General features: G+C 38.2%; 1 protein-coding gene across 12 annotated transcripts in view; it reads right to left on the bottom strand.

Annotated features, from left to right (window-relative positions):
• Window positions 1–1,353: 1,353 nt before the first annotated feature.
• The window catches only part of XB5806080.L (immununoglobulin light chain L homeolog), a 107,784-nt gene continuing 87,003 nt past the window's right edge, over window positions 1,354–22,134 (bottom strand). For 6 of the 12 annotated variants that reach the window (XM_041561914.1, XM_041561955.1, XM_041561932.1 and 3 more), the window contains exons 3-4: window positions 4,234–4,270; window positions 1,354–2,002 (exon numbers count right to left, since the gene is read on the bottom strand). In XM_041561914.1, the coding sequence (XP_041417848.1) occupies window positions 1,677–2,002; window positions 4,234–4,270 (363 nt within the window). In that variant the 3' untranslated portion in view covers window positions 1,354–1,676. Of the gene's footprint in view, window positions 2,003–3,041; window positions 3,079–3,854; window positions 3,892–4,233; window positions 4,271–22,134 lie in introns of all 12 variants that reach the window. The other 6 variants (XM_041561979.1, XM_041561936.1, XM_041561919.1 and 3 more) reach the window with 4 other exon arrangements.

The following is a 22,134-nucleotide window of genomic DNA, read 5'->3' as shown; positions in this document are numbered from 1 at the left end:
TATTTGCTTTTGCCTCTGCTGTTTTTGAGCCAGTGGTTGTTCCAGGGTTTTACCAGTGGCATAACTACAGAAGAAGCGGTTGCAGGGGGGCCCGGAGTGTAGGGAGCCCAGTGAAGCCCTAATTAATGAGTAATTTTAATACATCTTAGTAAAATAGGTTGACGTATTGATATATTGGGGCCCTAAATTGAATTTGCCATGGGGTCCCGTAACATCTAGTTACACCACAGGGTTTTACTATGTTATTACTTCAAGTAGAGTCATAGAAAATATGATTTTAACTTTCCATTTACAATGTTGTATTTAAGGATGCTGAAATCTTTGAACTAAATATGAATCAAAAACCTGTGCTATGCACAGAAAAGGTTTAGCAAAACAAATTATAACACATGTTTTGTAATTAAAGATACATACAGAAGATTTACAATCTGGGCCTGATTCTCAGCTGTATCTGAACTGTGTTAATACTAATCTAGTAATGATGGCTAATATGGATTCCAATACAGGTATGGGACCTGTTATCCAGAATGCTCGGGACCTGGGGTTTTCTGGATAACAGATCTTTATGTAATTCAGATCTTCCTACCTTAAGTCTATTAGAACATCATGTACACATTAAATAAACCCAAATGGCTGCTTTTGCTTCCAATAAGGATTAATAAAATCTTAGTTTGGATCAAGTACAAGGTACTGTTTTATTATTACAGAGAAAAAGAAAATTTTTAATTTTTAAAAATTTGGATTATTTGGATAAAATGGAGTCTATGGGGGATGGCCATTCTGTAATTTGGAGCTTTCCAGACAACAGATCCCATACCTGTATCACCATGTTCTCAGTAGGTGTAATACTTGTTTTTTCTGTGTCAGTAAAAGCCTTTTGCTATTTACACTGATTTTGTACAAGTCACAAGATATACTGTATATGAGTATGTATACCATCCACTCTGTTTTGGTATGAGGTATTATTGTCCAGGAATTTAGGGAAGGTGGGCAACTGATGATAACTTCAAGAGCTAACACATTTTATATTTTAGTACTTGATTTGAGTAGTTGAAGGCAAAAGACACATGATTCCTAAAAATGTATTGTTTTGCACATCCGTGGTACCCCTAGTTTTTATTCCTTTGTTAAACACAGCACATGTGGTGCTTTTCAGCAGACTGAAAAAGTCTATTTTCCACTTAAACCAGACACAGTAATGAGTTTACATTCTGAGTAGCTACAATGCAGACCTATACTACAAATTTGTTTGCCTTTTTCTGTTTTTATGAGCATATAACCATTAGATTCATCAGTTAAAAACCCAGATATAGATTTACAATATTAATATTCCAGTAAACAGAGATAAGAAAATTGGTGAAAGTATGATTTTTATTGGAGTTTAAAAGATATATATGTGTAGCCAAAACAGTGTGATTATTTCAGAAGCATTACATTATAAGATTAAATGGACATAGAGGAAATACAACATATTTCTAGTTTTATAGAGTTGCAGATGATAAGAATAATCATAAGCAGTTTTATTCGATAGTAAGAAGAAAATAGAAGAACATTTTGCTGTTCAATTCCTTAAGCACTTCATGTGTGTACAATAAAAAAAGAATGTTAATCCAGGATTTCTAAACAGTAAGAAGAATATAACATGTTTCACGGATTTATGAGAAGTGCAAAGTGCATTAACACTGTGATAACTTGACACCTTTAGAAATGAAGGCAGAAGAACCTTCTTGCTGGATTATGCATGAATACATCCGGTCTTTGTTTACATCTTTGGAAGCCAGGGTCAAGTAACTACTCATGCTAAAAGTGTTGTCTGATTCCCGGACAGGGTTACTTGTTGAGACTCCATCTTGAACTGTTGTGCCATCGATAAGCCATTTCACATTGACCAGGCTTACTGCAAGTTTGCTGATGTGGCAAGTCAGAGTAGAACTGTCCTTACTTTCATTATCTTCAGTGTATGGTGGAAACACCAGGAGGGCAGGTTCAGGAAATTTATCCACTTAGAAGGAAAGACAGAGAAACAGTTATGTTAAAAATCTGGAAATCTTATTTTTCACATTCTAATCTATAAAACCATCCAGTATGCTTCATAAATAACAATTATCATTTTAAAAAATGAAACACAGCCACAGGCCACATTGGTTTTCTCTCATATCATCATAATGACCTATATGTTATCTTCACACACAAGATTTTTGGGGGTAATACACTTGAATATGTTTTCAACTGTATCTACGCTTTTATATCAATAAAGTAAAGAGTGTTATGTACAGTATACTGATATAATATGTGCCCCTCCCGGAGATACAAAACATATATATATGTTCATACTGCAATCCAAGAATTCAATATTGTTATTACAGTAAAAATCATGACTTTTATTTTTCTGCACTGGTTAAAATAATGCTAAAAAGTGAAAATAATTGTATTTGTATAACCTCATCTTTTAAATAACTAAATGATAAGCAACTTTTGTTACTGTACACAATATTCTGATCTATGAATCACAAAGCAGGGATTGGTATAGAATGTGGCATTCTTAGTAAGACTTAATAATATCTACAAAATATTGTTTATTTAATAGCCATATAATTGATCTATATTCATGCACGTGTGCAAAATACAATACATGCAGCCACAACGTATTGCAAAATAAGAGTTAACAATATAAGGTCAGACCTCAAATTTAATTTTATTATGTTTTCCTGGAACTTTTAAGGTCCCACAAACTCTATTCATCTTTCTGTGATTACATTATTCAGAAAGTTACAACAAGCTTTCCCAGATCTCAGACAGATGGAAAAATAAAAGTTGTACTACAGTGGATCAACTTTCATTCTGAATGTCCAAGTAATATTGGGGCTGAATAAAATCAGCAACAATTTGAAAGAAATCTGCATTTCAGAGTTACTAAAAAGAAACCTCTGGAAATAAATATCTTAATAACAACATGTAACATGTATGGTTTAATAGCCTGCTATAAAAGAATACATTTTGTGTCCATTGCATCACTAAACATTATGATTTGTATTTCTTACCTGTAACAATAAGTTTGCTGCTTTGACTGAAGACTAACACACATTGTCATTATACATTATTTCCCGTCTCATAACCCCTAGTACAATCAGTTTTCAAAGGTACTTGGGAACAAAAAATTGTCAACCCAATGCAAAATCCAATGCATGGCATGACTTATAGCATCTGAAACATTACTTACAAGGTTAAAAAGTATGTTCATGAAATAATTTAATAATACACTCTCCAATGAATTGTAAATGTTTGTGATAACTCACTGTAACTCCAATGTCCATTTCTAGTTAATTGCAATTCTTATATATAATTTATATTGTGTTAAATGATAACTCATTTTGTATAATTTGTAAATGGGAAACTGGAAATGCAGACTTTGATCAACCTTTCAATATAAAAGCTTCTTAGCACTGTTTTGTAGGTTAGGGTTATAAACAAAGCTAAAAAGCATGTTTAAAATTCCACTAATACAATGAATCGGGAAAGGGTGGAATTAAATTAAAAGAAAAAATTGTAATAATGAGTTAATTGCTTCTATGGTTAATTCATATTTCTCCTTAGTGGAAGAAGAAAATCTCCAAACATTTTTAAAAACACCTCCCCGTATTTATCCTTTTAAAGTTGTTTTAACCAACACAGAAAAATATACCATGATATTATGCCTGTTCAATAAACGCATTGCAATTGCATACAAACAGAAACATAAATGAAAAACTGTACAAGATTTGGAAAGAAATATTTTCTTTTGGATAACAGCTAAACATATAAATAAAGATTGTTTGATGTAATGAAACATATATCTACATACATCTCATTCTTACCTGTAACAATGAGTTTGCTCCTTTCACTGAAAACCCACACAGCAGCCCATTGTCTATTGGATGCTACTCAAAATACCTTACCTCTTAGCTTGTATAATGAAATTCTGATTGGCCATGAACTTTGTTATATCATCTAATGATGTTTAAATAAAATTTTGGCCAACATCTTTATCCAAAGAAAGATGAGCGTATATTAAATTTACAAGATACTGGGGTAGGCTTTATAATATAAAAATTTTCTATTGTACATTACTGGCCTTTGTAATTGAAATTTCTTCCCCTTAAAATACTAAGTATCAAAGTATTGTTAGACAAAATAGTTTTTTAGCAATATATTAATTTATAAACATATATGTTTATATAAAGGTTTGGATCTTACCTGTAACAATCAGTTTGCTGCTTTGACTGAAGACATACACAATGAATCCATCTCTATGTGTCACTAAACAAATAAGCTAGACTTGTAGCAACCCAAGCCATATGTGTTATAATTCTAGACTGTGGGATCTATAGCATGCAGTGTGTCCTAGATCTAGATCTTAGACATTGAGCTAAATGTATCATAGACAATCTCCCTTAGTGGGTACAGTATATACTTGTGGAATGGGGTACATCATGGATCTGTACCAGTGTGATAATATATTCGTTAACCATATCACATATAATATAACATTTACACACCATAGAATCATCTACTAGTTTTACTGGAAATTGACTATTCCTAATACGAAGACTACCTGTATTATGAAAGCAGTTATTAACATTTATAGAATGTGTTAAAAAATAAAGTTTACCAAAGACTAACATTTTAGGATCTTTGTCTGCATAGAATGCATGCATGTTCTGCATTTTGTGCATTTCTAGAGATGTTTAAAATGTGAATTTGGAACATTTATGCTTCTGAGATATGTCGATCATAAATGTGTATTAAGTGTATTGTACAGCTTCATCACTAATTGTGCTTCATCAGTAATTAAAGGAGGAACTCCCTGTTGGTACCAGCACATGTTTAATCTACACTTTCACTGATCTCATGAATCAAAGTGTGGAGTCATAGATAGTATATTAATAAGCTGGTATAATATATATTTATTGGTCTAATGCAAATGTAGTACAAACATGCTTTTGACTTAATTGTGTTTGTTTTCGAAACTGTGAAAAAGAACTTCTGGTTTTCTTGCATAGAAATCTGGTACGCCAAAATGTATTCAGAATAGAAGAGAAGATATTATAGAATCCGTCCCATGAACTCGAAATTAGACCAATCGAAATTTATTAAAAAAAAATTTGAATTTCCTAAACTTGGGTGAATAGGATCGACCCGAAAACTCGAATTTTAAAAACTCAATTCGAGCTTTGTCTATCAGGATGTCTCACATTGACTAAAACAGCAACAGGTTTTAGGTGATGAATAGTCTAAAAATCGTGCTCTTAAAGGGCCAGTGTATGATGAATCTTTAAATTGAATTTGAACAATTCCCTAGTCGAATTGGACAAAATCTGCCCTATAGTGTTGATATTCCACCATAAACGAATTTTTATTTTTTTAAAATTCAGATTTTACCCTTTAATTTCCAAAATATTTTGCAGCCTGATTTTCATTTAGGAGATCAGGTTTGACAAGTATGTGTCTGTAACTACAGAGCAAGCAGCTATTGCTCTTGGGTCTTGGGGATATAGGGACCCAGTAGGATGTCGACTGAAATTTTTTTTCTATATATGTTTATGAAAATTGTCATTTACAGACCTTTAAGGGGCCCTAAAATGATTTTGCTGTGAGGTCCAGTAACATTTGCTTATGGCAATGACTGGGTAACTAACTTTTTTATGTCAAGCATTATGATGTATTATCCTGTTATTTATTGGTGCTTCTTAACTTCCACCTACTAGTTTTTCTTTTGCTAACACTGTTATAAGTACAGATATTTATTGCTTTAAATTTATTTCCTTACCTTATCGTGGTCATTGTTAAAATATCCCACGCCCTGGGGTTTAACAATGGAATGAAGAGGGCCTGAATAGGACATTTATAACCTATGTTCCATCTTTAGTTTAGTACTTGCCTCCCATCAAGGAGTAACTGATGAGTGTGGTTTGTTGCAGCTGTGTCTTCTATGCATGTGAACAACAAAGCTATAGTAAAAACATTACAGAGTTATAATCGCTCAGCAGCTTTTGGCACCACTGATCACGGTCACCTCCTCTCATCTCTCCTTTGTGTCTCCTCTGATGGAGTATCATCTTCTCTCACACCTCTGTCTGTTGGGGCTTTTCAAGACTAGGTTCTAGACCCCTTATTATTTTCTCTGTATACTTCCCTTGACAAACACATTCATATGGTTTCTAAGACAACCTGTATGATGACAATACTCAAATGTATCTTTTCTCTCCCAGTCTCAACCCAGATCTCTTAACGTAGGTCCCAACGCAACCCTAAATTAAACCTCTCTCAGACAGAATTGGTTCTCATTTCCCCAACACCCAAAACATCCTAGAAGTGTCTACTGTCGCTAATAAACCAATCTCCCCAGGTTCTGTATCTTGGGGTTTTCCTTGATTCTGCCCTGTTCTTCATTTCTCACATGCAAATAACTGCATCATGTCACTTTCACCTAAGGAATATTTCCAAAATACGAACATTTATCACCCAATATGTCACCAAAATTCTGATTTGCTCTCTTATCATATCATGTTTTGGCTCCTGTAATTATCTTATAATTTACCTCCAATTTTAATAGTACAGTTACTTCAGATGTGGCAAAAGAATTAGGTCCTCTTATAAAAATCCTCCTGTGCTCCTGTCAACACAAAAATCGGACTTTTAAAAAATCCAGAATTTTTCTGAATTTATTAAACCCTGAGGATGGAAAAGTCTGAATCTGAAAATCCAGCATCTCAGACCTGTTGAGGTTGCATATAAATCAATGGCAGAAGTGCCAATGATTTTTTGATGTGCGCTGGGTTTCGTGCAATACCCCAAAGTTTTCGGATGAAAAATCTGAAAAATTCGTGAAAATCTGATAAAATATCCTAAAGAATCGTGAAAATCTGATTATTTCACACAAAGCAAATTTTCTGGAAAATATGATAATAAATAAGCAGAAAAAACCCCGAGCTGATTTGATCGGAGTTTGTAGCAGAAATTATTGAGATAAATTCAGACTTTGATAAATAACCCCCTGAATGTTTTGGGGCAGCATGCCCTTTGTCAAGTGTACAGAGATTGTCACCTTCCAGTGCATAAATGCTGTAGTCAGGCACGGGTTAGCAACAGTTTCTCCTCTCCCATGTCTCTGCCAGTACATTGACTTCCACTACCTATCAGGATGAAATTCAAACTAATTACACTAACATTCAAAGTAGTTCACAACTCTACTCAGCTCTACATTTCTGTACTTCTCTCCATGTACTTGCTATACTACCCTTTATGTTCTTCTACTGATCTACTCGCTAATCAAGTTCTCACTCATTACCTCTTTTTATGCTCACATTCAAGACTATGCTACAGCTTCCCACATTCCAGTTGACTTTCTCATACTCTCTCTGTCTTTAACCATTCTCTTAAAATACATCTCTTTAGAGAAGCTTACCATCATCTACTCTGGCATGTCTTCAGTATACCTTATATGCCACCTGCTGAATGCAATGTTCAATGCTTTCACTTTGCTGACTCCTGATCATGGCCATCCTCATATCTTATAAACTCCCTTCTTTTATGTCTCATATTCCTATACACCTGCCAAAGTGATTTCCTCTCAATTAAGGTATACAGCAAAGCAAGGATGGGAGTAATGTACGTATAACAGATCACAAAACAATTCCTTTAGGGAATGAGGCTCTCTATTGCCGCATGGCTGGTCAGTGTCGGACTGGTCCACCGGGAAACCGGGAAAAATCCCGGTGAGCCCCAGTGCTTGTGGGCCCTTCCGGCCACAAGCATACTCTCTACCTAGCTTCTTTACCAAAAATCGGATTTTTTTAAAACGCTCCAGCTTTGTGAAAAATTTTTTCGCCTACACTTCCTGCCACATCCCCCCCCAGACCTAGTGGGCCCTGCTGCTGCCACTTCCCTTTGCACCTGCTACCGGACTGTCCATGCTGCTTCCTTTGCTTGTGGCACTTCGGTTGCACGTGTCTTCAGCTCTCTCTCGCCCTGCTGATGTCACTGAGTGCCCAGCATCCTTCACATGGGGAGAATCAGTGACAGGTGTGTCAGGGAGATAGCCAGGGCCGGAACTAAGGGTAGGCAGAGCTGGAGGGGCGCCAGGCATGCACCTTCTCTGCCTCTGCTATCCCCTAGTCCGGTCCCTGCTCTGGCCAACGTGTGCGTATCTTTGTTTTGCGCATGCGCACTTAAGTTTTTCACGTATGCGCCTTTGTTTTTTTCACTCATGCGCACTAGTGTTTTTTTTCGCGCATGCGCACTCGCGTATTGGGCGCTTTGCCGGGCCAGACTGCCTAGGGCGCCTGCCCGCATTGGCCCGGCACTGTAGATAGCAGCTGTGGATATGCAGTTTCTGGCTAGCTGGATCGATTTTTGCTGGGCATTTTAGTGGGCTGTCTGCTGGCCTTTACAACCACCTTCTTCGCGTCGCCTCTGCCTGCCAATTCGATCTGTAGTAGATAATTAGGATCTGCTGCCTGGCCCCTCTACTACTGTGCTGGTGACGTATGGTGAGTTTGCCTGTCTGGAATTTGCCTTGTGGAGGAGGAAGCTGCTGTTCAAAGTGGGCCTTAATTACACCCATAACCCACACAGTATGTAGAACCCTCAGTGCCCACCATCAACTTCTTTAATTTCATTTTACATTTAAAACCATGAGGTTTCTTAATTTCTGTTTGCCCTATTAAGTTTTTTTTTTATCTTACTGCCCATCTCCATACTCCTATCCTATCCTTGGTTAAGCTATGGGGATGGGATTACTTGCAATGAATGCTTTAAACTTTAATTATATAAATGAAATACTCCCTGAATTACTATTTGATTAATGAAGTGTAACATTATTTTTTAGTCATGTAATGATCAATGAATTATAAAATGTGTCTGTATATATACTGTTACATACTTTAATATCACGTGGACTGCCTTTCAAGTTTCAGTTGCGTGGACTTTGCTTAAAGGGATACTGTCCTGGGAAAAAACAATTTTTTCAAAATGAATCAGTTAATAGTGCTGCTCCAGCAGAATTCTGCACTGAAATTCATTTCTCAAAAGAGCAAACAGATTTTTTTATATTCAATTTTGAAATCTGACATGGGGCTAGACATATTGTCAATTTCCCAGCTGCCCCAAGTCATGTGACTTGTGCTCTGATAAACTTCAATCACTCTTTACTGCTGTACTGCAAGTTGGAGTGATATCACCCCCTCCCTTTTCCCCCCCAGCAGCCAAACAACAGAACAATGGGAAGGTAACCAGATAGCAGCTCCCTAACACAAGATAACAGCTGCCTGGTAGATCTAAGAACAACACTCAATAGTAAAAACCCAGGTCTCACTGAGACACATTCAGTTACATTGAGAAGGAAAAACAGCAGCCTGCCAGAAAGCATTTCTCTCCTAAAGTGCAGACACAAGTCACATGACCAGGGGCAGCTGGGAAATGAGCCCCATATCAGATTTCAAAACTGAATATAAAAAAATCTGTTTGCTCTTTTGAGAAATGGATTTCAGTGCAGAATTCTGCTGGAGCAGCACTATTAACTGATGAGTTTTGAAAAAAACATGTTTTCCGATGACAGGATCCCTTTAACAGATGTTATTACAGTTTTATCAGTCCCTGTCCAGTGAGCTTACAATCTAAAGTTCTTATCACATTTGCATCAGTCCCTGCCTCAGTGTGCTTACAATCTAAGGTCCCTATCACATTCATATCAGTTCCTGCCCCAGTGAGCTTACAATCTAAAGTCCCTATTACATTCATATCAGTCCCTGTGCAGTGAGCTTACAATCTAAAGTTCTTATTTATTAAATTTATATCAGTCCCTGATATTGAGTAGCTCTGTGTAAGTAAGACTGAATGGTGTGAAAAAAGATATTCAATGACAGGCAGGCATATTATACCCTGACGTTATCAGGGAGAGAGAGTTTTTCAGCATGAGCATGATACACAAAATAGTACACAAAATAGTGTAGGGTTTTCGGTCCTTGACCACCCTTCCACCTGCCACGCCCTTGGAGCTCCTCACTTAGGATCCAGAGATCTCCGGGAGACAAGCAGTACACCACACAAGATATGATGCAAAGCTAGTCTGTTTATTAACATACAGAATGAGCTCTTATACTTTTTGCATGCTCCCTATAGCCCCCCCCCTCAAGAGCATAAAAGGAGAGAGACACAAACATTTAGCACAGTTTGCAGAATCACACAAATAGAGCATGTGTTACATTTAGAAGAAGCAAACAAGTTACATAGGGTGGGGGAGGCAAGATGTCAAAGTTACAGAAATAACTAAAGTGCAACAGCTGAAGTTACATATATTTCAGTAACAGTATGCAGTTTCTACAAGTTGTACAGATAATATTGATTCTGTATTATCACTAAACAGTTACAAGCAATTAACTCTGTAATGTAAGAATTTAAAGGTGAAGGTATAAGAATCATGGTTTTAAGCATATTCCTACAAATAGTATATAGTATAATAGTATATTGGTATACATTTATTTATTTTCCTTTTCTGGCTTTTTTGAGTAAATGGGGGCCTTTTACACTAGGTTCTCTGGTGGGCCCCAGGTGCCCCAGTCCCACACTGTGGCTGGTTCAACAGTACACATTTTTCTTAGAATTTCTATTGTAGCCAGCCTGCACTTAGGGGTTTAGCATGTGGATTATGCCAGGGTTGAGTACAGCTACTGCTGGTCATTGGTGCATGTGGGTTCAGCTGCGATGTTTACAGCTGGGTAGTCTGTGATCTTCCATGTGTAAAAAGACTACATTGGGTTTTGGCAGCCACCTTTGTAAGCCACAAAAGGACCAAAAGCTGTTGTAAATTAAGAACATGGCCTGACTCATTCTGTGAACCACAAATGCAGCATCCAGAGGGGCCAGTAGCACAATATTCCCCAGGGGCAATTATTATTATTTTCTAGGGGCCATTTTAGGGTCCAATCCAGCCCTGAATTGGAATGGTACCAATCATAGTATAATAATGTTGGGCCAATGGGTGACATTTCATAAACAGGCCCAGTTTCAATTGCATGTAGGATTAAGACAACAGGACTTGTTGGCCAATTATGTTTTTTGGGAACCTGAGGGTCCTGGCTTTGTTTGCTCTCACAGTAGGGGTCAGTTATCTGGGAAGGAACATGGAATGCAGACTGGCTACAATTAACATTACACAGAAATGAGCAAATGTTGGGATTTCTGTACAATGTGCAAAACAGTTAGATTGGGAAAAAAACGATTTAACATTTTTCCTTCTGAGTAAAAAAGTTGTTTAAAGGAGTGGTTCACCTTTCAATTAACTTTTAGTATGTCATAGAATGGCCAATTCTAATGCAACTTTTCAACTGGTCTTCATTCTTAATTTTTCATAGTTTTTCAATTATTTGCCTTCTTCTTCTGACACTTTGCTGCCTTCAAATGGGGGTCAGTGACCCCATCTAAAAGATGTTCTGGAAGGCTACACATGTATTGTAGTTGCTAGTTTTTATTAATCATCTTTCTATTCAGGTCTCTCCTATTTATATTTCAGTCTCTTATTCAAATCAATGTATGGTTGCTAGGGGAATTTGGACCCTAACAAACAGATTTCTGAAAAAAATGTCTGCAAACTTTAGAGCTGTTGAATAAAAAAAACTAAACTCAAAAACCACAACTAATACACTATAAAAACCAATTGCAAATTGTCTTAGAATAAAGTCAAAGGTGAACAACCCCTTTAATCAAAGGTATCGATTTTACCATCACTTTCCTGGTTACCCACACTAAGGTCATATACCAGAGGTAATCTAGGTGTTAAGCTGGTCAGGGATTCATGAAAATATAGTATAGAGATATAAAGATACTATAAAGGGGAAATGAAAATGAACCAATATCCCACTAGGAAGAAGAAGGGGCAGAATATGTATAATATAAAATGAAGAGCTATACTGAGGCAGGACAGAAATAAAGATATTGCAATTGTCTCAGAGGAACCCAAGAGAAAGAATTCTCAGGGTTCAAAATTATATGTGAACTCAGCTGCAGTTCAGGCTGAGATTGTAGATTGATGGTAACAGCAGCTAGAAATTTTAATACACAAAACCAACTAAATAAATTATTAGTCCTACAATGGTTGGTATCATTCCACTGCATCAGTATCACATTTTCAGTGTAATGATCACGTTATCAAAACCTTGCGTGATGAGTACACTCGGTTGCACAGGTTAACCCTGCGGACTCCGGTGTTCACAACGCCCTTTGGGGCCCCGGGCTTTCTGTTGCGGAAAACCAACAAGGAAGTGCAGATTAAAGGAATTGTTCAGTGTAAAAATAAAAACTGGGTAAATAGATAGGCTGTGCAAAATAAAAAATGTTTCTAATATAGTTAGTTAGCCAAAAATGTAATGTATAAAGGCTGGAGTGATTTGATGTATAACATGTCAGTCAGATCACTACTTCCTGCTTTTCAGCTCTCTTGGTTTACACTGACTGGTTACCCTGGTTACCAGGCAGTAACCAATCAGAGACTTGAGGGGGGGCACATGGGTCATATCTGTTGCTTTTGAATCTGAGCTGAATGCTGAGGATCAATTACAAACTCACTGAACAGAAATGTACCATGTGGCCCCCCTTCAAGTCTCTGACTAACTCAGAGTTATAGAGCTGAAAAGCAGGAAGTTGGATTCTGGCTGTTTTAGTAGACATCCAGTCACTCCAGCCTTTATACATTACATTTTTGGCTAACTAACTATATTAGAAACATTTTTTATTTTACACAGCCTATCTATTTACCCAGTTTTTATTTTCACACTGAACTATTCCTTTAAACCAAAAGTCTGAAAGCGAGGTACCTGCAAGGATTTTAGAATAGGCGTAGTCAAACAGGCGAAGAGTCAAAGGCAGGCAGCAGGAATCATAACCGGGTGTCAGGCAGAGTCGAAAACCAAATAATCAGATAGAAATAATGCTTGAGCGGGAACAGTTACTGAAACCTAGCTTAGGCACAGGAAAATGGTGAATCAGGCTTTTAACTTATAGCTTTGGAGCCAAACTTTGAAATCTGGGGCAGAATAGTGACGTCACGACGCCCAGCGTCAGAGCGCCCATCGTCACTAGAATCAAGCACGTTAGCGGTAATTTTAGCGAGTTGCGAATTTTCTGCCAACAAATTAAGTTTGCAAATATTTATGCTATAAAATAATCTTGTTTTATGGCGTTTATTATGGCATGATTCATGGCCAGATATGTATCTTCAAAACTGCTAAACTTTATAGATATTATCAACAAGACAGTAAACAGATTTCACCCAATCAAACATGTATTCATCATATAAATCCACATTTCAATACAACCAGTCACAAGACTTATCCCCTGCCAATAGAATCATATAAATACAATTCATAAACAAGTTTTATCAATAAATCTGTGTGCTTGATATAAATGTAGTTTATTCTAGGCTGACGAAGCCTTTGGTCCCTCCTAGCCATAATTCGTCTTTCAGGTGAAACAGACAAAAGAATAATCCAAAACATCTTTGATCTTCTCCTGTCAGGAATGGCAACAGGAACAGAATGATGGGTAAAACAAGGTGTTATGGGATATTTTCCCTTTGAGAATTTTCTGGTGAAAAAATAATTTACCGCCACTATATAGATGACGATAAAATTTTGAGAATATTGTGCCGTTTTTTTTTTGTCTTTCGTACATATCGCTGTTTAGTAAACCAGGTATTAATGTGTACGTATGCGTGCGTTATTTTCAGAAAATGTGATAACTGGCGAACACATATTCTTGCGCAAGAAAATTCGCAATTTTATATTTAACGCAGGTTAGTAAACTGGTGAAAACATATTCTATATTCTATATTTTTACCGCGCTTTAGTAAACGGACCCTAAGTGCTTTTAACACTCTTTTGTGTCACTATTTTTGTGGTTATGTACTAATGAGATGATCACTTTCAGCAATCTTTCTGTACCTATGCTGCACCTGTGTTGTTGTTATTGTTATTATTATTTATATTAACACATATTTGTAAAAGGGCAACATATTGCAGCACTGTACAATAAAAGTGTCTAAATCAAACATATAGATTACATACAGATACAACTGATAACTGATTTTCAGGACTTACCCTGGTGGTCTAGTGGGCAGTAGGGTCCACTGCTGCTCCTTCGGCGTGGACGCCCGCTGCGCAGCTCCTCCTTCCTTCCTGGTGCCGGTTTCCTCTAAGGCACGTGCGCCGCGCACGCTCGTTTCTTAAAGGCGCAGTGGCACTGGCGTGTGACGTCAGCGCGCAATGGCGCCAAATTCAAACAGTATTTAAGGGGGAATTTGTTTTCAGCAAGTTGCCCGTTGTTAGGTTCAATTAGCTTGTTCCTGGGTGTTATTACTTGTGATTCCTGTTTTGATCTACTGTGTTTGACCCTTGCCTGCCTGCTTACTACTCTGACATCTCCAATCCTGACCTTGCCTGCCTGAAACTACTCTGACCTCTCCAATTCTGACCTTGCCTGCCTGAAACTATGTTGTTCTCTCCAATCCTGAAACCTTGCTTGTTCTCCGACTATTCTACAATCTCTATCCTGATTCTGGCCTGTCCGACTATTCTATCTGCTTGTGCTGGCCCGGCCTGCCTGTTCCTGGTGGCTTCCTATCTTCCAGCATCCTCGTAAACAGTTGTGCCAGAACTTAAGCCTTGCACCTCTCGTTAAGTCCAGGTGGCATCTGAGTAAGCCGAGGGCTCCTCCCGAGGCCAAAGGCGGTCACTTAACTGGTGAGGTACGAGCCGAGACCAGGGTGCTTGGCATCTGTTCTGGTGTTGGGTGCCGACTGTGACACTGATGCATGCAATCCACGCTGCCTTCCGTATGAGTGCAACATACATACGTATAGAAAATAAAACCACGTACTCTGAAATGTCTTGTCAATTTATCATATGAATTGTTTATTGCTGGATTATTTTAAAACTCAATAAACAGAATTTGAAAAAAAAGAAAATAATAGAAAAAAAGAAAATTTTGCTATGACATAAGACAACCTTATGAAGTATATATTTATATCTTCATATAGAGGTGGGATTCATATTCTCTCTCTCTCTCTCTCTCTCTCTCTCTCTCTCTCTCTCTCTCTCCCCCATCCTCTCTCTCTCTCTCAATGGCCCACAAAATAGCATCTGTTTTCTTTTCTTGAGTACCAATTTAGTATATTTCGATTTGTATAATCTCATATCCTTCTTATTCCATATCCACTGCAATCTCCTTTCTGCCTCACTAAAATCCTTTAGTATGAGCATCTGCCTTTATACTTCAGAATTAAATTGTGTTTGCTACATACCAAATATTCATTAATATTGATTCTGTCACTCCTTTTCACCATCAATAAATTAGCAATCATCATCTCCAGTACCCCAATCCAACAGGATTTCTAGCATCTTCTGTGTCCAAACACCACAGCTCTTCAGCGTCTTCCTTTTGCTGAATTTTTCCTCCGCCCAGCAGCTCCCCTCAGGCCTCACCACTCCAACTCTTTTATACCATCCACCAACAGCATCAGAAATATGCACGCTGACACCTAAACATACCAAGATTGCTGGGGCCAGTAAAAGTCAATAATACCCGCTTTTGTCAGACTCTTTATCACAATGGAACCTTGGAGTGCTCCAAAACCATTTCACACAGTAATAATGAGCAGTGTCTGCTTTTTCTACTTTCTTGATGATAAACAAAGTACAGAAATCGATATCCATATTATATAGTGAATAAAGTACCCCCTCTTGTAAAATATAAGGATATTATAAGTTACCGAGGAGTTTCATGACCATATAAAAACACGAGGCCGAAGGCCGAGTGTTTTTATACAGGTCATGGAACTCCGAGGTAACTTCTAATATCCTCATATTTTGCAACTGGGGGTACTTTATTTATTATAATACACAAGTTTCAGTGAGTCATGTGACAGAAATTACATCAGAACTCACTGTTTATAACTGATGACATCAGAACTCACCGTTTATAAAGGTTATAATTTACAAAATATTCATGGCTTTTGTGTATTATAATATTATATTTACCAGCCTCTCATTCTGTTATGCAGTGTTTTTGTCACGCTCTTCATCACTGTGGAATGTGCCAAACCATTTCACACAGTAATAATGAGCAGTGTCTGCTGTCTCTGCCTTCTTAATGATAAACTGATACTCAGTGGCTGCACTGTTACGGTAACAGTATAATGGTCAGTAGGTATCCCTGGTCCATATCTAGGAGAGGTGAATGAATGGTGATGATATATAATCAGCTGTGGAACATTCCCTGGTATCTGCTTTAGAAAAAGCACCTGATCGCCATTCTTAGCTCCAACATTACAGGAGAAAGTTGCCCTCTCTCCCAGATTAACTGCATTATTTGAAGGTGTCAGAAATGTCCGAGATTCTGCATCTGAAAATGTAGAAAGCATGACATTACATTAACAGTATAAACTATTTATATAAAGTACATATAAGCTTATATGTAATTTACTTGAAATCCATAGCAATACAAAATAGATACACAGGAATGGACTCATCACTATGGTTTCGTTCTGCTCTCTACAGGGAAGTCACCCTTTGCAAAATAAAGATATAAAGCAAAACAGAAAACCAAAATTTTCCTATGCAAATGATTAACAGTGTGAAATTAAAATACACAGTATTTGCATACTGCTGATCCTAATAGGCTATTAGCTGAGCAAAGCTAATGATTTGTTGCTATGGGTTACTGCTGAAGTGTAACATTTGCCTACTGTTAGTAAATTACCCCGATGTGTTTCCATTGTTACTATAATGACAATTACAACTTGGAGTAAATATGAGTTACATGATATGCAAATTACCAATAAGAACAATCTGTTTTCAAGCAATTAAGGTGTTAAGTAATATATGGTCTGAAGCTACTTGTCTAGTAACCTATAGAACCAAATCAGCAGGTAGCATTTACTGGTCAGAAGTTATAAACATCTGATTCAGGGGCATAACTACACAGGAAGCAGACCCTGCAGCTGGGGTTCCCAGAAGGTATAGGGGGCCCCATGAGGCCCTAATTAATGAGCATTTTGAATATATACTTGGAATACAGGACAACCTTTGAATATGTTGGGGGCCCTAAAATTAATTTGCTGTGGGGCCCAGTAACATCTATTTATGCCACTGATCTGATTACTTACTAGAAGTTGGCAAACTTTTGACTTGTAATTACATTATCCCAGTAAATTCTAAAATGCAGTATATAATAAAATGCTAAATTACATTGTATAATATTTTTCAGGCAATGTTATTTTTCAAGAGCAACCAATGAATAGGCCCTTTGGGCAGCTCCCAGTTTATATAATCTTCTCATTCAGTCCTTATAACGAGTTACATTAAAGGGGTTGTTCACCTTTTAACTTTTAGTATGATCTACAGAGTGATATTCTGAGATAATTTGCAATTGGTTTTAATTTTTTATTATTTAAGGTTTTTGAGTTATTTAGCTTTTTATTCAGCAGCTTTTCAATTTGCATTTTAAGCAATCTGGTAACAAGGGCCCAAATTACCCTAGCAACCCTGCATTGATCTGAATAAGAGACTGGAATATGAATAGGAGAGAGTCTGAATAGAAGGATCAGTAATAAAAAGTAACAAGAACAATACATTTGTAGCCTTACAGAGCATTTGTTTTTTTACAAGGGGACAGTGACCCCCATTTGAAAGCAGCAAAGAATCAGAAGAAAAAGACAAATAACTATAAAACTATAAAAAAATAAATAATGAAAACCAATTGAAAAGTTGCTTAGAATTGGTCATTCTATAACATAAATAAAAGTTACCTTAAAGGTGAACCACCCTTTTAATAAAATACGCCATTAATAAAATGTCACATGTGTAGTAAAAATAGACTTTACTACATTATATCTTTGGTCACAATTAGATTTAGCTAAAGGACTAAAAGTGCCATTCTTTCTGTCTCAAAATGGGGACTGTGTTACTTTTAAGGGATTCTTTTGATGGACCCACTGTAGTAACCCTAGAATTAACACCACTTTCAGGGTGACAGTAGTTCAGGATTCCAACTTGCTTACAATTCAGAAGGAAGCAGTGGCATAAATATTGAGGAAGCAGAACCTGCAGTCACTGGGGGGCCCAGACAGTGGGGACTGCTTCCTCTACAGCAGTGCTGTACAACTTCTGTGGTAACGGGGGCTGAAATTTTTCTGCCATACGTGTAGAAACCAGTGATGACCACTCTCACACCCACTTTAAACTACACCCATGTTACCACAAGAACTTTTAAGACCATATCCACATTAGTGGGGGTAGCACACCATAAAACCAAACGGTTGGTGCTCACAGCAGGGATATCACTCATCCCTCATGTAGGGACCTATAGGATTAATATGCTCATATAGCTTTAAATCCCTACCCTTCCTCCTTTTCCCTAGTTGCTGGGCGAAAGCCCATGTATCTAGTTTATATTTACATAACCAGTGTTATTGGCCAAGAGGTGTAATGACCACTTCCTACCACACTTCCATATAGTGTTTGGAAAGGGGTGGATCTTCCTCTTTGGCTGCTGGTGGTTTTACCTACTGGATGTTCCCATTGAGCCTGGGTACACCAAGGCCCAGTAAAGCCACTTTCCTAAAGGGACAGCACCTTTAGTGTTTAAGTCGGGGACCAGGAAACCCAGTGAACGAGGTTTAGCTATATTCAGGTTATATCTGTTATAGACTCTCTGGGAGTGTAAGATAGAGAGCTCAGATAGCAAGATTTGTGCTCCATCGAGGATCTTTAGCAGGGAGTAGCTACCCAAAGCTCCTAAATTGCCTTTAGTGAAGGGACCACAGTGGATAGGGAGTCAGGCTAGACTCCTTCTCCCTGACCACTCCACTGGGTGGAATACGGACCGCTTTGAGGTATATCTGCCTGAAGGAATTGATGTACTGCTTGACTACAATGCCTTATGGGAGTCACATTCCTCAGCTGTGTCATCCAACCTATTCTAGCATGTGATGTTACATCTGACTATACCTCATCTGATGTCAGTAAACCTGGGGATATTGATCTTGTACCAATAAACTACCCTTCTTTTGTTTCACCATAAGAACTTCCTGGCGTACAATAATTTTCTATTTTACATGCACAGTAGCCTGAGAGTTCTAGTTGCACTACATCCTTATTGGAATCTTCTACTTAGCGAAGGCCCTGTCCTGAAGTCACAATGTAACCCATGCTCACACACAGACACAGTCTGACATAGTATTAGCAAATCATAATACTATGAGTGTATGCCAGCATGCTTTTATACCTAATAGATCTTGCCAGACTAAGCAATTTATTTTTATGAGAAGGTAAGTAGGTACCTCGATTCTGGGATGGCAGTGGATGTGATTTACTTAGACTTTGCTAAAGCATTTGATATAGTGCCACACAAAAGGTTACTGGTTAAATTAAGGAGTGTTGGCCTGGAACATAGTATTTGTACCTGGATAGAGAACTGGCTAAAAGATAGACTACAAAGAGTGGTGGTAAATGGAACATTTTCTAATTGGACCAGTGTTGTTAGTGGAGTACCGCAGGGTACTAGGTCCATTGCTTTTCAACTGGTTTATTAATGACCTGGAGGTGGGCATTGAAAGTACTTTTTGCAGATGATACTAAATTGTGCAGAACTATAGGTTCCATTCAGGATGCTGCCACTTTTCAGACTGATTTATCTAAATTTGGAAACTGGGCGGCAAACTGGAAAATGAGGTTCAATGTTGATAAATGCAAGGTTATGCACTTTGGCAAAATAACATAAATGCAAGTTATACACTAAATGGCACTGTGTTGGCAGTTTCCTTAAATTAGAAGGATCTAGGGTTTTTTTTGTAGATAACAAGTTGTCTAATTCTGGGCAGTGTCATTCTGTGGCTACTGAAGCAAATAAAGTTCTGTCTTGCATAAAAAAGGGCATTAACTCAAGGGATGAAAACATAATTATGCATCTTTAAAGGTCTCTGGTAAGGCCTCATCTGGAGTATGCAGTACGGTTTTGGACTCCAGTCCTTAAGAGGGATATAAATGAGCTGGAGAGAGTGCAGAAACGTGCAACTAAACTGGTTAGAGGGACGGAAGACTTAAATTATTAGGGTAGACTGCCAAGGTTGGGGTTGTTTTCTCTGGAAAAAAGGCGCTTGCGAGGGGACATGATTACACTTTACAAGTACATTAGAGGACATTATAGACAAATAGCAGGGGACCTTTTTACCCATAAAGAGGCCACCCCTTTATACTGGAAGAAAAGAAATTTGATTTGAAGCAACGTAGGGGGTTCTTCACAGTCAGGACAGTGAGGTTGTGGAATACACTGCTGGGTGATGTTGTGATGGCTGATTCAGTTAATGGCTCGGATGATATTTTGGACAGACATAATATCAAAGGCTATTGTGATACTAAACTTTATAGTTAGTATAGGTATGGGTATATAGTATTTATGTGAAAGTAGGGAGGGGTGTATGTATGGATGCTGGGTTTTCATTTGGAGGGGTTAAACTTGATGGACTTTGTCTTTTTCAACCCAATTTAACTATGTAACTATGTAACAGTATGACACACATGAGCAGCATAGGGCAGACAGAGTATGGCTCATGCACAGAACATAGGGCAGGTCGGGTATGGCTCTTACATGGACAGGGTTGAACTGGGGGCCTGGGGCTGAGCCATTGTTTAGACAACAGAAAGAACATGGCTGCACATGTACAGGATATCATATAATGAATTTATTGTGTTTCTGGCCAACCGTCAAAGTTTTGATACAGCCTTTAAGGCCTACGAGACAGGACAGATAAACCCAAAAGAAAGGAGTGCAAGGTGAAACATAAATTGCCTCATATGGAGACCCCACAATCAAAGCATGATTTCTTAGGCTGCATGTCCAAGTAAATCAAGATTCTTCTACTGTTTTGTAGGAATGCACAAGGCAACCCTCCCCAAACAAGCTAGCTGCCAGTTCATCCTAAAGGAAAAAGATACATTTGAGCTGGACCCCAAAATGTAATTAAATCCCTGGAGTCCCTGGAGCAATCCATTCTGCTTTTGTTTTAAAGGAATACTAAATACTAACACATTTTGATGTGACTCAATTTGAATATACACTGCACACATTATCAAAATTCAATCAAGTAGATCAATAGTTCTTGCTCTGAGGCAGTATGTGAATGGTACTTGTGCTGGAAGCAACAAACAGCCTCTCTGCTGAGTTTGTAGAAAGTGTGAAGCAATGGGGCAGTCAATTAGGTTAATGTATGCTCAACAGCAGAGTTGTCCAGCTGGAGGCACACAAACTGGGGCCTACTGTGCAGCTGTCCCAGGATCCCCCTCAGGACCCCCCAGCTGCGACGGCGTCTGCCCGCGTGTGTGTGAATGCACCACAATGTTTTTCACGCGACCGCCCAACAAAGGGAGGTTGCGTCAGGAACAAGCCACGGATCTAGGTGCAGATTTTTCCCGGTGTCCTGCCTGCCCAGTCCAACCTTATACACGGAGCATAGGGCAGGCAGAGTATGGCAAATACATAGAGCATAGGGCATTCACAGTAAGGCACACAGGGAGTATAAGGTAGGCAGAATACTGCAGGAGACAGCGAAATTTATCAGGACCTTGCGTAGCACGCCACGGAAAATTTTCTAGAGGCCACACCCCTTTGGTGACCACGCCCCCAACTAAACCATGATGGCATAGTGGCAATTTCATGTATAAATACCTCCAGAACCCATAGCAGGGTGGGACAGAGGCCTCTTTGTTAAAAGAAAAAATGAAGACCAATTGCACTATTAAATACTAAAAATGTACTTAAGTGAACCTACCCATTTTCTGTGAATAAATGGAATTTAATTCCTTGGAGCCAATAAACAGACATTTCTCAAACTTTTACAAGAAATTCAACCAGCACCACCTGGAACGCACTGTCCACAGTCTGTCCACGTCCCCAATGATGCTTCCATGCCCAGAGTTGCCTGTAGCTGATTTCAAGGGAATGTTTTAATATCTTCAATAACAGATAATTTCAGCTTCAGCCCTATGTACCACACACATGCCATGAGGTCACATCAGTGGCGGGAAAGAGACACACACCAATTGGACA

Source organism: Xenopus laevis, chromosome 1L, assembly GCF_017654675.1.
Source record: "Xenopus laevis strain J_2021 chromosome 1L, Xenopus_laevis_v10.1, whole genome shotgun sequence".
Classification (NCBI taxonomy): domain Eukaryota; kingdom Metazoa; phylum Chordata; class Amphibia; order Anura; family Pipidae; genus Xenopus; species Xenopus laevis.
This window is presented reverse-complemented; position numbering and strand designations above follow the sequence as displayed.